This window comes from Leishmania mexicana, chromosome 24 (assembly GCF_000234665.1).
Source record: "Leishmania mexicana MHOM/GT/2001/U1103 complete genome, chromosome 24".
Lineage (NCBI taxonomy): Eukaryota > Euglenozoa > Kinetoplastea > Trypanosomatida > Trypanosomatidae > Leishmania > Leishmania mexicana.
Window position 1 is genome coordinate 642824 of NC_018328.1, and position 12012 is coordinate 654835.

General features: G+C 61.7%; 2 protein-coding genes across 2 annotated transcripts; both read right to left on the bottom strand.

Moving 5' to 3' along the window:
- Positions 1–1365: 1365 nt before the first annotated feature.
- LMXM_24_1720 (putative cell division cycle protein) lies at positions 1366–3849 on the bottom strand (the record flags this gene model as incomplete). Its single annotated transcript, XM_003875940.1, has 1 exon — positions 1366–3849. The coding sequence occupies one exon, from the start codon at positions 3847–3849 to the stop codon at positions 1366–1368; it is 2484 nt and encodes an 827-aa protein (XP_003875989.1).
- A 2995-nt stretch (positions 3850–6844) lies between these two features.
- LMXM_24_1730 (calcium/calmodulin-dependent protein kinase,putative) lies at positions 6845–11092 on the bottom strand (the record flags this gene model as incomplete). The annotated part of the gene is made up of 1 exon (XM_003875941.1): positions 6845–11092. The coding sequence occupies one exon, from the start codon at positions 11090–11092 to the stop codon at positions 6845–6847; it is 4248 nt and encodes a 1415-aa protein (XP_003875990.1).
- Positions 11093–12012: the final 920 nt, after the last annotated feature.

The window sequence follows — 12012 nt, forward strand, 5'->3', positions numbered from 1 at the left end:
GGTCTCTGGGAGATTTGCCGGCACACATACACACACGCCGACGTCGGTGCGTGCGCAGCAGCCCACTGATGCGATCAGGGGTCGGGAGGAAAGCACAGGCCCACACCACCACTGCTACAGCGACAGCGGTGTTTTCTCGTGTGGAGCTGTCGTCCCCCTCGTTCTCTGGCGCGGCCTTCGCCACAGCAAGAAACACACACACACACACACACACACACAAATGCATCGGCACCGATTTGAAGACACACTGTACAGATCTGAAATGAAGTGAGCGAGGAGAAAAATGGTACAATCAAGTTGATACAGATGAATCACTCGTTGGCGCGTCCGAGGGGGTGGTGGGGGGGGGACGGGTGGGCTGCATGGTATTCGCGATTCCCCGTCTCGGCACGTGCCCACTTCTCTGCCACACAACAGGAGGTCAAACGCCGCGCTACCCCACCTCTCTCACCCCCCTCTCTCCCACCGACCCTGCCACAGGTCCCCGTCGCGTGGTGCAAATCACCCGTACACACACGCGTTACAGCAATGCGCCGACTCCATCATCGGAGCGCAGCCCCAGGCTCAAACTCTGCCCACCAGCGGGCAGCGAGGGCCGACTGGGATGCGGTCGAGTCGCGCTGACACACCGACCATCTTGTGAATGCTGCAAGCGTGTTCACTGTCGCAGGTTGCCCCGATGCCACGCCATCCAGGACCTGACCGCTGGCATCCGCAGTGATGTATCGCACTGACCCTACCCTCCCCTCCCTAACGTCGTAGGCGCCTGACTCTGTCACCACCAGAAGTGGTTCGACATTCGGCAGGGATAGAGGCCGGGGGAAGGGGGTGGGGGTGGGAGGTTATATGTGGTACACTGACGAAGAAAAAAAAATGGAGCGAAGGCGGCTGTGATGGTTGGCTTCCACCATGCTGACAAGTGTGCGTGTGCGTGTGTGTGCATCCATGCGTGTATGGATGCTGTGGTGGGGCGCAGTGGCGGTGGCGGTCGACATTGCCTTCATGCCATCGTGTGAGAGCCCCGGTGGGGGAGGGCAGGCACGGGACGGAGGGGCAACAACAACATGCTGCGGACACTGGCAGAAGGAAGGGAGACACGCACGCACACACACGCACACGCACCCACACACACGCGCAGACATACATATAAAAGCACGAGAGAGAGGAAGACGAGAACAGAACAAAGAAGACATGTGGGGGAGCTCGGCCCTCACACACACAAACAGATACACGTACATGTGCGTGTGCCATCACCTGCAGCGCACTCGTCACCCTCAGCGCCTCAGCGGATTCGACAATCCTTTCTCGACCTCACCAGTGTGTTCGTGCGCTTGGTTGTCGACGCCGATGTCCACTCTAGCCCGGTCATCGCAGCTCGATTTCTTCATTCATGAACGAGTGGCTGTCACGGTCTTGTGAGAGGCTGCCGCATCGACCAGGCGCGATGGCCACCGCCCGCGCGCGGGCGGTGGAGGACGTGGAAGCTGAAGTGCCGCCTGGGCTCATCCCTACGCCTCCTCCATACGTGGAGGAACTGAACGAGAAGCCTTTCATAGAGCTGTAGGAGCTGCGGTGCAGGTGCGGCGACGACTCACGCAGCTCGCTCGCCGGGAAGCAGCGCCAGAAGCGAAGCGTCTCGTCTCCGGCGGCCGATACAACTGTTTGGCCATCCGCCGAGAGGGCGAGGTGCAGCACACGTGACGTGTGGCCAATCAGGTTGGCAATGCGCCGCAGGGATGGATAGCGCCAGATGCTAAGCTGGTTGTCCGTGTAGCCATGCGCCGTGACGAGCTCTGTGCCAGCGCGGTTCCACACAACGCCGCACACCTGGCTGCCAGTATTGATGTGGTGGACGCACTCGCCCGTGAGTGAGTTCCAGAAGCGCAGCGCCTTGTCATGCGAGCCGCCACCGCTGGCCAGAAGGGCCGGCTGCGCCGGGTTCCAGCTGAGTGCCTTCACCGCTGCGGTGTGCTTATTCAGGAAAAAGACGGGCTGACACTCGCCGTGGCGGTAGACCCCACTGGTGTCGCTGCTGTGGCTCCCCGTCGAGATGCTCCGGCGGTCCCACAGCAGCAGCTGATTATCGTTGCCGCCGCTCGCCAGCATCGCCCCCGTCGGGGACCATTTGAGGCCGCACACCTCCGTTTCATGGGCCCGCAGCACTGCCGTGGCGCTGGCCAAGGAGGAGAAGGTGGGCAGCGACGCCGCGGAGGCGGACGTGGAGGTGTCGCGCTCGCGTACGTCACGCAGGACGACGGTGCTGTCGCGACTTCCCGATGCCAGAAGCCAACCCCCTAGCGGCTCCCAGGAGAGGGACACGGTGCGGTCTGCGTGCTGCCGGTAGGTGTGGACAATTTGCTGTGTCTCGACGTCCCATACCTCCACCGCGCCGCTATGGCGGCCAACGGCGAGGTGGCACCCATCTGGCGCCCAGTTCAGGCCGCAGACGAGCTGCGCATCGCCCGAGCGGCCATCTCCGTGCAGCCCGCTACCGGTCGAGACGACACGCGGCAGCTCTGTGATGCCGCATGTCTTGGCATCCCACAGGTACACACAGTTCTGCAGCGCGACGCAAAGGACGTCTGATGTGACCGACCAGTCGATGAGGTTCATATAGAAGTCATCCTCCATGTCGGCCGCGTCCAGGATGCGCTCCGGCGTGTGTGGTATAACGCGGAAGGAAGGGGTCGTGAAATTGCGCGTGCGGTTGCACTCGAACACGACGCCTAGAGACGCGTCGAAGCGTGCGCCTTCCGCCATGCCAAACTGGTTCACCTCCGACATGGCGAGCGGCACGCGAGTGGCCACCGAGGCCGTGTGCCTGTGAATTTCTACAGACGATGGCAACGCGTGCTCATCCTCTTCATTGTGCATCCAGTCTTCCTCCAGCGCGTCATCGTCGTTGTTCTCGTCGGTTCGATGGCGCCGGGCGCCGCTGCAACCGAACGCTGAGCGGCTGCCTAGCCCCGCTGTTCCATCCTTGGCGGGGCTGCTCACCTCTTCCGCCTCCTCGGCGTGGCCGAAGCCCTCGATGCTGCGCGCGGCCACGCCCAGGGGTCGCACGGCGGTGTCGTTCACAGGCAGCACGGTGGTCTGCTCTACATCGCTGAAGAGGGTGCGCGCGAGCTTCGTCGTGTACGGCTCGAGCTCCATCGCTGAGGGCGGCGAACTCCTGCCGTCATCGCCAAGCTGGCCGCCACATCCGTCGCTCGTATCCACGCCCGTCAAAGAAGGACTGCTCCCACTGCGCTCGCGGCTGCTGCGCACCGTGGCAGATGGGTCGAGATGGATCTTTGCGAAGACGCTGCTCAGCCGCGCGCTGCTGGGCGTCATGACGGAGCTGCCTACCCGTGGAAGACTCCGGTGTGATCGCGGTGAGGCGACCGCGGCATGCCGCGAGGAGCTGCGGTCCACGGCGTACCGCACCAGGGAGTTATAGGAGTCGTCCAGTGACGAGGACATGTCAAAGGACGGATCACGCGACGGGCTGCGGATGGCGAGGTGATACTGCTGCTGCTGCTGCGCCGCTCGGATAAGCATTGGTGTCTTTCGTTCGCGGGAGGTCAGGAGAAAGTGTGCCATCGATGTTGCCTGTCGCGAAGGGGCTGAGACGTAGCGGTCCACCGACGCCTGCGAAGACAGCGGCGGCGGTGAAAGACGGGCGTGATTCTGAGCGTGCCTGTGATACTGGCTAAGCGACGAGGGGTGGGAGGAAAGACCGCGCAGATGGGAGGAGGCAACCGAGTTCGGCGTCGCATCACCAGGGCGTCGCGGAGCGGGTGAGGACGGGGAGGCAAAGGGAGTCTCCGTCGGGGCTTGCGCACTTCGCAGCGGTGTTCCGAACTCCATGTCGCTGAAAGAGGATGGGCAGGGGGAGGACCCAGCACGAGTGCACAGAAAGGGGATGGTGGTGGTGGTGGGGGGGGGGGCGGCGGCAGGAGCAAGTGGACGACGAGGGCAGACACAGAGGCAAAAAGCGAGAGGGCACGTCTGTCTGCCCTTCTGCGGGCTTGTGTGCGCGAATGGGAGGATGGGTCGGGAAAAAGAAAATGCGGCGAGGTGCAGAAGGAACAGCACCCTCTGTGCGTGCGTGTGTGTGTGTCTCCGGAAGACGGGGTTAGGCGGGGAGGGGGTGTTTGTGTGCTTGCGTCTCCTGCTTTGCCTGTGTCCGTATCTGAACGTCTGTGACGGGCCTCACAGTGCAAGGCACAGAGAGGGAGACACCGACGGCTTTGAATGAGGTCTGTCGGAAACGAAATGTGAGCGAGAGAAGGGCTTATAAGTGAGCGGGGTTGGGTGTGTGTGTGGGGGGGGGGCGGGCACACACGCCAACGTACGAAGCTATGTTAGTGCGTGCGGCTGTGCACGGACGCGCGTGCGTGTGTATCGGCGTTCGGTGACGGAGGGCGACGGTCGCAGCGTGTGGCCGAGTGGCGCGCACTGCGACGGTGTTGAAGGGCGACGCAAGACGGAGAGGACACAGCCACTGAGACACAGGCACGAAACAGAACAGCGTATCGCGAAGAAACAAAACGTAAAGAGTGACGGCTGAGAAGCCTCTTTTGGTTGTTGTGGCAGACTGGGAGTGGGGTGAGGGGGGTGGGTGGCCGGTTGGCGAGGGAGTGACGACTCGCACACACACACACACACCTGCACCGTCACCAGACGCCGAAAGAATGAGCACAACGACAGCACTGGTGTACTGCTGTGCCTGCCGCTCGTGTAAGCCGTTTCGAGTGGGTCGATGGATGGGTTTGGAGGAATGTACATGTGTGCATGGAACACAGGCGATGGAAGAGTGTGTGGGGAGGGAGGCGATGGAGAGCAGAGCAGAGAATGGGGTGGGGCGTTGGGCATCCAGGGTTCGACCGGAGCGCCGACCTATGGTGGAGGGTGCCTTCAGGGATGGAGACGAAGCCGGAGGGGCGTGCACACACGCACGACCATATGCTTGCAGTTCGATGGAGAGAGGGAGAGCAGAGACAGGTCTGTTCGTGGGAGCGCCACCGATACCGTGTGTGTGTGCGAGTCGATAAGCTTTCCATACGCCGATGCTGGACAGGAGACGTACGCGGACACGGAGTGGAGATTACAAGATAGACACCGGCCCAGCACTAACCACGAAACAGTAGAAAAGAAAAGGGCAACACAAAGGGGCGAGTGAGAGCGCAGCGCAAGAAGAACAACATGCCGTTGTGTTGGAAATGGTGGTGATCGGAAGATGAGGGTGAGGGGGACGGCGCAGGCGACCGAAGACAACAGGAACACGAAGAGAGTGGCGACACCCCCCCCCCCCCCCCCCACACACACACACGCATGCACACACGCGCAGATGCCGCGCGTGAGGACAGACGCCGGTACTCACGCACACTTCTACACGAGCAAACCGCAGCGAAAGCGGAGAGCCGAGAACCCATGCTGTTCTGCTGCTGCGACTCCCATAGAGAGGGAGGGGGGAAGGGGTGAGGGGGAGGCAGAGGGCCAGTGAGATACAGCAAGGTGAAAACAGAATCGAACAAAGGGGGGGGGGGACAACACCGAGCACACCGCGGCGAGGGTGAGGGATGAGGGTGTGGCAGAGATGTCTTGTCCCTGCGTGTGTGTGTGTGTCTGTGAGCAGGGGAATCGGTGAGCATGTACGAGCTGAGAAGCGGGGGCGGGGGAGAGGATCATGAACACACACGCACACACACCAGGGCGAATAATGACGACTACTGCCCACGTACGTCGGATCCGCCGTGGAGGCGTTGCAGCGTGATGGATCCACACACCCGGGCACACGGACACATCATTGTTGTCGCGCTTCGCGATTCACGTACCGAAGCCACGAGAAAAAGGAGGAAGGGGAGGGGAGGGGAGGAAAAGCACTCACGTATACACACAAGAGCCGTTGCACGTGCGCCTGTCTGTCTCACCAGACAGACGCACGTGCTGCTTGGTTACTTCCACGTCTTGCGACATGCAAACATTTGTACACGCACACACACACACACAAAGTAAAACGGACAGAAGAAAAGGATGATTGGGGGAGGGGGAGGGGGAGCTCTACGGCGGAGCGTACACATGCTGGAGAAACACCCACCCACCCACACAAACACACAAAGAAGTAGTGGTGCTGCATGCATCGACTCTCGCAGTGGCAGCAGCGCCGGTACAGCCATGCGCACATCAAAGAGGGCGAAGAAAAACCAATCAACAACCGAATACAGCCTGAAAAGGCCTCAGCCACACGGAGTGGGAGGGGGAGAGAATGCAGTGTGTGTGTGTGGGTGGGTGGGTGGGTGAGTGGTGGAGGCGCTGATGCTTATACGAGATATGAAACAAAAGACGACGGCACGCGCAGGTCATGGATACCTTCCCGGCACAGACACACACGGGTGCGGCAAGCAGAGCACCAGAAGAAAGGGGTGTGAGCTTAAAGAGGACACGCGCACACCGAGAGGCTTATGAGTGACACAGACGCACACACAGACACACGTGTACACGCATGCATACATGTGCATACGTATGTGTGTGCTTGTGTGCGCAGCAGCGGGCTGGGGGGGCGCAAAGAGCGGGGGCCACAATACATCGACCTCGCTGAGAGAGTCCACGAGCGCACACGTGTCGGCGAATTGAATTTCCCCACGAACACGAGTGGCGAGCGAGAGAGTTTGGAGGGGCGGGAGTGGGGACGAGAAGAGGAGAAGGAGAGGGGGGAGGAGGGGAGAGAGGGAGTCAGCAACGATGACAGTACACGATGGCCTCCCTCCCCTCGACACGCGTGCGCACAAAGCCATGAGAATTCGTCGTTTGCTCTCTCTCCGATTCTCCAGTCTGTCCTTCGCTACAGTCTGTGACACGATCACGCGTAGAGGCTTCGCATTGTGCTGACGATGAGCTCCGCCTGCTCAGCGTCCAGCTGCTCCGGGTCACCGCCGCGGAGGCGCGTGAGACAGGTGCTTATGGCCGCGACAATGTTCGTGCGCACGGCGCACGAGGTGCCGTTCGAGACGACGACGACCAGTACCGGGATATTGGCGGAGAGCGAGTCGTACAGGTACGACACTAGGCTGTGATAGCCGCCCTCCTCTTCGTTTTCGTCGTCCGTGACAAAGAAGTACGACTCGACGTATTTGCGCGCCGCCTTGGCGACGATCGGCGGCAGCGCCTCGCGCGGGATCGCCTCGGCCGTTGCGCCAAACGAGAAGGGTGCCTCGGCCGCTAAGTGCTGTCGTCGCTGCTCTCGGCACTCCTGCAGTGCCTTGGAGAGGGCTGCGAAGTACACGTCCAACTCTTCGCTGAGAAAGAGTCCGTTGGGGAACCGCGGGTCAGCACATTGGCACAGCACCACGCGACGCGTCTTGCACAGACGCAGCGTCTGAGCGCGGTAGATGGCCATGTTGTTGACGGCTAGCCACACGGCCGGCTCTACGCTGGGGATGCGCACGGGGAAGCTGTCGTCCCAGACAATCACGGCGGGAAGGCGGCTCTGCCCCCCTGCTGCTGCCACCGCTGTGGATGTCGTCGTCTTGCAGTCGGTCTGCATGTGGGTGTCCCACTCCTCCATGAGGGCGGGTATGGCGTCGAGTACGAGCTGCAACTTATGCGTTGTCTCCAGAGCATCGGGCAGGCGCTCAAGGGGGTTGCCGCTCAGCCGAACGTGCCGCAGGCACGGCGCCGCTAGGACAGACACCACTTCGCTACGGCTGCTGCCACCGCGGCCACGCAGGCTTGTCTGTGTGGCTGGCGTCGGGGCTCTGAACGTGACAGGGGACGGCTCTACGACAGTGATGGTTGTAGTTCCGACGGTGGTTATGAGGTTGTGGTGCAGGCTCAGCCGCTCCAGGAATAGCGCCTTCGTAACGAGCGAGCCGGGGATGGAGTCGATGCGGTTGTGCGAGAGGTCGAGTCGCACGAGACGTGGTGCGGTCAGGATCTCTTGCGGAACCGCTTCAAGTCGGTTGAAGGTGACGGCAATGTCCATCAGCATCGAAAAGGCGGAGAGGCGCAGCGGCGCGAGGCGCACGAGCGCATTGTGACTCAGCCGCATTTCGGCAGTCACCTGGTGGAGCCTGTTCAGCTTCTCTAGCGTGGCGGGGGCGGTGAGAGTGGTGTGTGTCAGTTCGAAGTTGGGCTCCTGCGAGAAGAGATGATGCTCTACGGCTTCTTCCACCGCCGCCGCCGCCGCCTCCTCTTCGTGACCGGCGCGACCGCACACCCGGAGGCGGCCAGCGCCCTCTTCGCCTTCTCCATCGCTGCCGCTACCGTCGCTACCACTGTATACGTCGCGACTGTTCATGACGTATGCGTTGCCCTTCTCCGCGCCAGTACCACCACCGCCAGCCTGGTCGTCGGTGCCGCTGTGGCGGGCCGTCTCAACCTCCTTCCTGCGCACGCGGCGCAGCGCACGCACGCCGTGGAAGCAGTCTTTAAGGTTCTTGCCCCGATGCACCGACTCTAGCGCCTTGTCGTACAGTTCGGCGAGCGATGAGGGCTGCTGCTGCTGTTGCTGCGCCGCTGCGCTCCCACCGCTGGTGGCGAGCACCGCGAAGATGGACCGTGGGGCTGTGCCAGGTACCGCGCCATGCACGTCAACGCGGCACTCCGCGAAGAACGGATGCCGCGTCGCCGCAGGCAGCAGGAGTCGCGTGCTCAAATCCTTCTCCAGCATCTGTGCGAGCAAGTTGCATAGATGCTCATCGCCGACTTTCGGAATGGGGATGGGGTCCTTGCTCATCAGCAGCAATCGATGCTGCACGAAGGACGTGGTCGACACCGGGAGCGTACCGCACGCCATCTCGTACACTGTGAGCGCAAAGGCCCAGCTGTCGACAACTTCACCGGACACCTCCTCGCCACGCACCTGCTCTGGACAGCTGAACGCCGGCGTCCCTTCCGCTAGCCTTGTGCGGATTTGGCTGTTGCAGGTCCCGAAGTCAGCGATCTTGACAACGCCGTCACGGTTGACCAGGCAGTTCGCCGGCTTGATGTCGCGGTGGTAGAGAAACTCCGAGTGCAGGTGCAGCAGCCCACGAAGGATGTCGGCGCCGTACCGACGCACCTGCTCGAGAGGCAGCGCCGGGTCACCGGGCACGTGCACAGGACCCTTCTCGCAGTACTCCATAATGATGTACACCTTCTGCGAGTCGACATCCTCGATCACCTCCTTCAGCCTCATCACGTTGGGGTGACCAATGAACTTCATGACGGCAATCTCCCTCAGCAGGTCATCTTCGCTTATGCCTGCCATGGCGGACTTGACCCGGCTGCGGCCGAGGATGATGCCGGAGAGCGCCGCTTTTTTCTGCCGCCGCAGTATCTTCAGCGCGAAGAGTTCCTGAGTGTGAACGTGCTGCACCAGCTTCACCTTCGCGTACGAGCCATGACCGATCTGCCGCACCACGACGTAGTCGTTGATGACCTTGTTACCGCCGCTGTTGCGCGTCTTGGTGACAACAGCCCCCTCGTGTACCGAATTGGAGCGCGACTTGCGTTGGAAGCGCTTCAGCTCGTGCTCGTGTGGCGGCGTCGGGCCGGACGCTAGCGCGAGAGCGGCGAACTCGATCGGCAATGGTTTGCAGCTCACTCGTTCCTCCCTCATGGCAGCCATCGCTGCTGACAGGGATGATGCCCGCTCCATGGCGTTCTCTGGCTCCTCATGCTGAATGAAGCACTCCTGGCATACAATGTAGTCGCACTGGTCACAGCGGTACACCGGCTCGACATCATCGATGACGCGCTTACACTGGAAGCAAGGGTTGTAGAATAGACTGCTCACGCCGCCATCGCCAGACAGAGAGAAGATGGAGTCGCCGCCGAAGGTGCGGCTGAAGTTGTAGTGATTGTCCTGGATGGACAGCATCGCGTGTGTCGGGTCGTGCACGGCGCGCACCGCCTCGAGGTCGAAGCGGCAGTCCTCGCAGAGGAAAAAGTCGTCGCATACTTCACAGGCGAAGGTGACGGTGGCGCTTCGACAGAGCGCGCACTCTCGGGGCTGATTGCAAAACACGGCAAGCCCGTTGCCGTGCCGCTGCTGATCGAACCGCTCAACGCGCGCGGCCCTACTCATGGCATAGCCGCTCTGTGGCCGACTGCTGCCCCCGCCAGTGGCGAGGCCGCCAAATACGTGCGATCCCCCTAGAATGTCTCGCCCAAAGTCGCTGCCGCTGGAGAGGACGTGTGGGTTGTTGGGGGTGTCGGTTAGACTCAGGAGACTCACCGTGCTCTGTGAGCGCTTTCGGGAGAGGTCGATCCATTTCGGCGACTTGCTGCGCCACACGCCACCAACACCGATGCCAAAGCTCGCTGACGGCGCCATCGTTCCGCGAGTAACACTGTACAGTTCGGATTCCATTGTCGTCGAGGCCGGAATGCCGCGCCCCCCTGGCGTGTTGTCCTCCTCCTCCCACTCGATGCTGAAGCCTCCATCGTTCACGTGGAGCGCCTCGATTTGGTGCTGCTCCTGCGACGGCAGTGCGACAGCGCCGGGGGCGGATGCGCTGGAACCGGCGAAGCCGTTAGCCGGAATACTGAGACGCGCGGTAGGGGTGGTAGCGGCTGTCTGGAGCGCCTGCGTCTGCGTAAGCTGGAGCAGCGTCTCCTTGGCATCCGGAGGAATGGGAGGCATCGCTGTGAAGCTCGAGTGATTACGGCCGCCATCGCTCAGTCGCCGCTGCAGAGCCGTGAGGGAGGAGGGGCTAGCCGTGGTAGAGTTGAGCTTTCTTTCACCGGAGTCGCTGGCTTCCGTGTGGCTACCAGCGTTCAAATGAGTGCGCGGCGGAAAGGTGAAGCGGGTGCGCGCGCTCTTGTCTGTTGATAGGGGAGCAACCACCACTTCATCGCCATCAAACTCGTCTTTTCCGAACTGGTTTGGGTAGTGGATGGCGCCGATACCTCTGCCGTGCGCCCGCCCCTCCATGCCACTGCTGCTCCTGGTGCGACTGGGATTCCCGCTGACCGCAGTACATGCGTCATTCGCCTGGTCTTTGTTGCTATTCTGGTGATCTGAGACGACCTGGCCGCTGGTTCGGCTCGCCGAGTAGACGCTCCTCTTGGATGGCGCATCCTCATCGGCCTCCGGCGAGGCATGCGTCGAGGTACTACAGCCCATTCTTCTTCTGCCTCTCTGTGCTTGCGTAAAATGCGGAGGGTATAGGGAAAGAGAAGGGGGTGATGGTGGTGGGGGGGGGGCTGGATAATCCGCACACACGCGCACACACGAATCTACACAAGTTCAAGCCCTCACCCACATGCGTGGCGGCGCGGGAGCGGAGGCGAGCAGGGGAGGGGAGGGGGCAGACCCCTGCTCAGCTCTCTGGCAGCTTCCTTGTCGGTTACTGTGACTGCCTCTTCCTCTCCTCCCGATGTGGCTCTCTCCAGTTTTGTTATTCGTCCTAGTCGCCCCTTGAGGAGGGAGCGGGCCAGCAACGTATGAGGGGGTGCTATATGTGTGTATGTGTATGTGTATGTGTGCGTGTGCGTGTGTGTGTGCCGGTGTGCTTGGCTGGGCTAATACCGCTTTCTGTTTTGTCCGTTGTTATTCCCCCCTTTCATGTGCGTGCGTGGGTGGCGCATCGATTCTCCTCCTCTTTACACGCTGCAGCTGTATGTGTATGTGTGTGTGTGTGGTTGATGGGGACGTGGCAGGGGGGCGTATGGTCGCAGTGGGGGGGGGGAGGGGAAGGGTGTGGGGGCAAGTCATCGTCGTTGAGTATGCGCATGTAACGGGGACGCATGCGGGTGCTTGTCGGTGAGGTCGATTGCGGAAGCGGCGAGGCCACTTCTTTCCTCCGGCCATACTCGCCTCCCCTTTCTCTCCCTGTCGCCAACGGCAGCGCCGGTGATCCAGGTGTTTCTGCCCCTGCTCTTGGTCCAAGTTGGGCTCGATGGCCAGCCTCGACGCAACTTTGCTTGAATCGCGGCACCAGGGGGGAGGGGGAGGATGAGGGGACGTGCAGTGCTGTGCACAGGCCCAAAACGCCCCAACACGCCATCAAGCCATGTGTGCTTCTTCACAGCATCGATACAGAC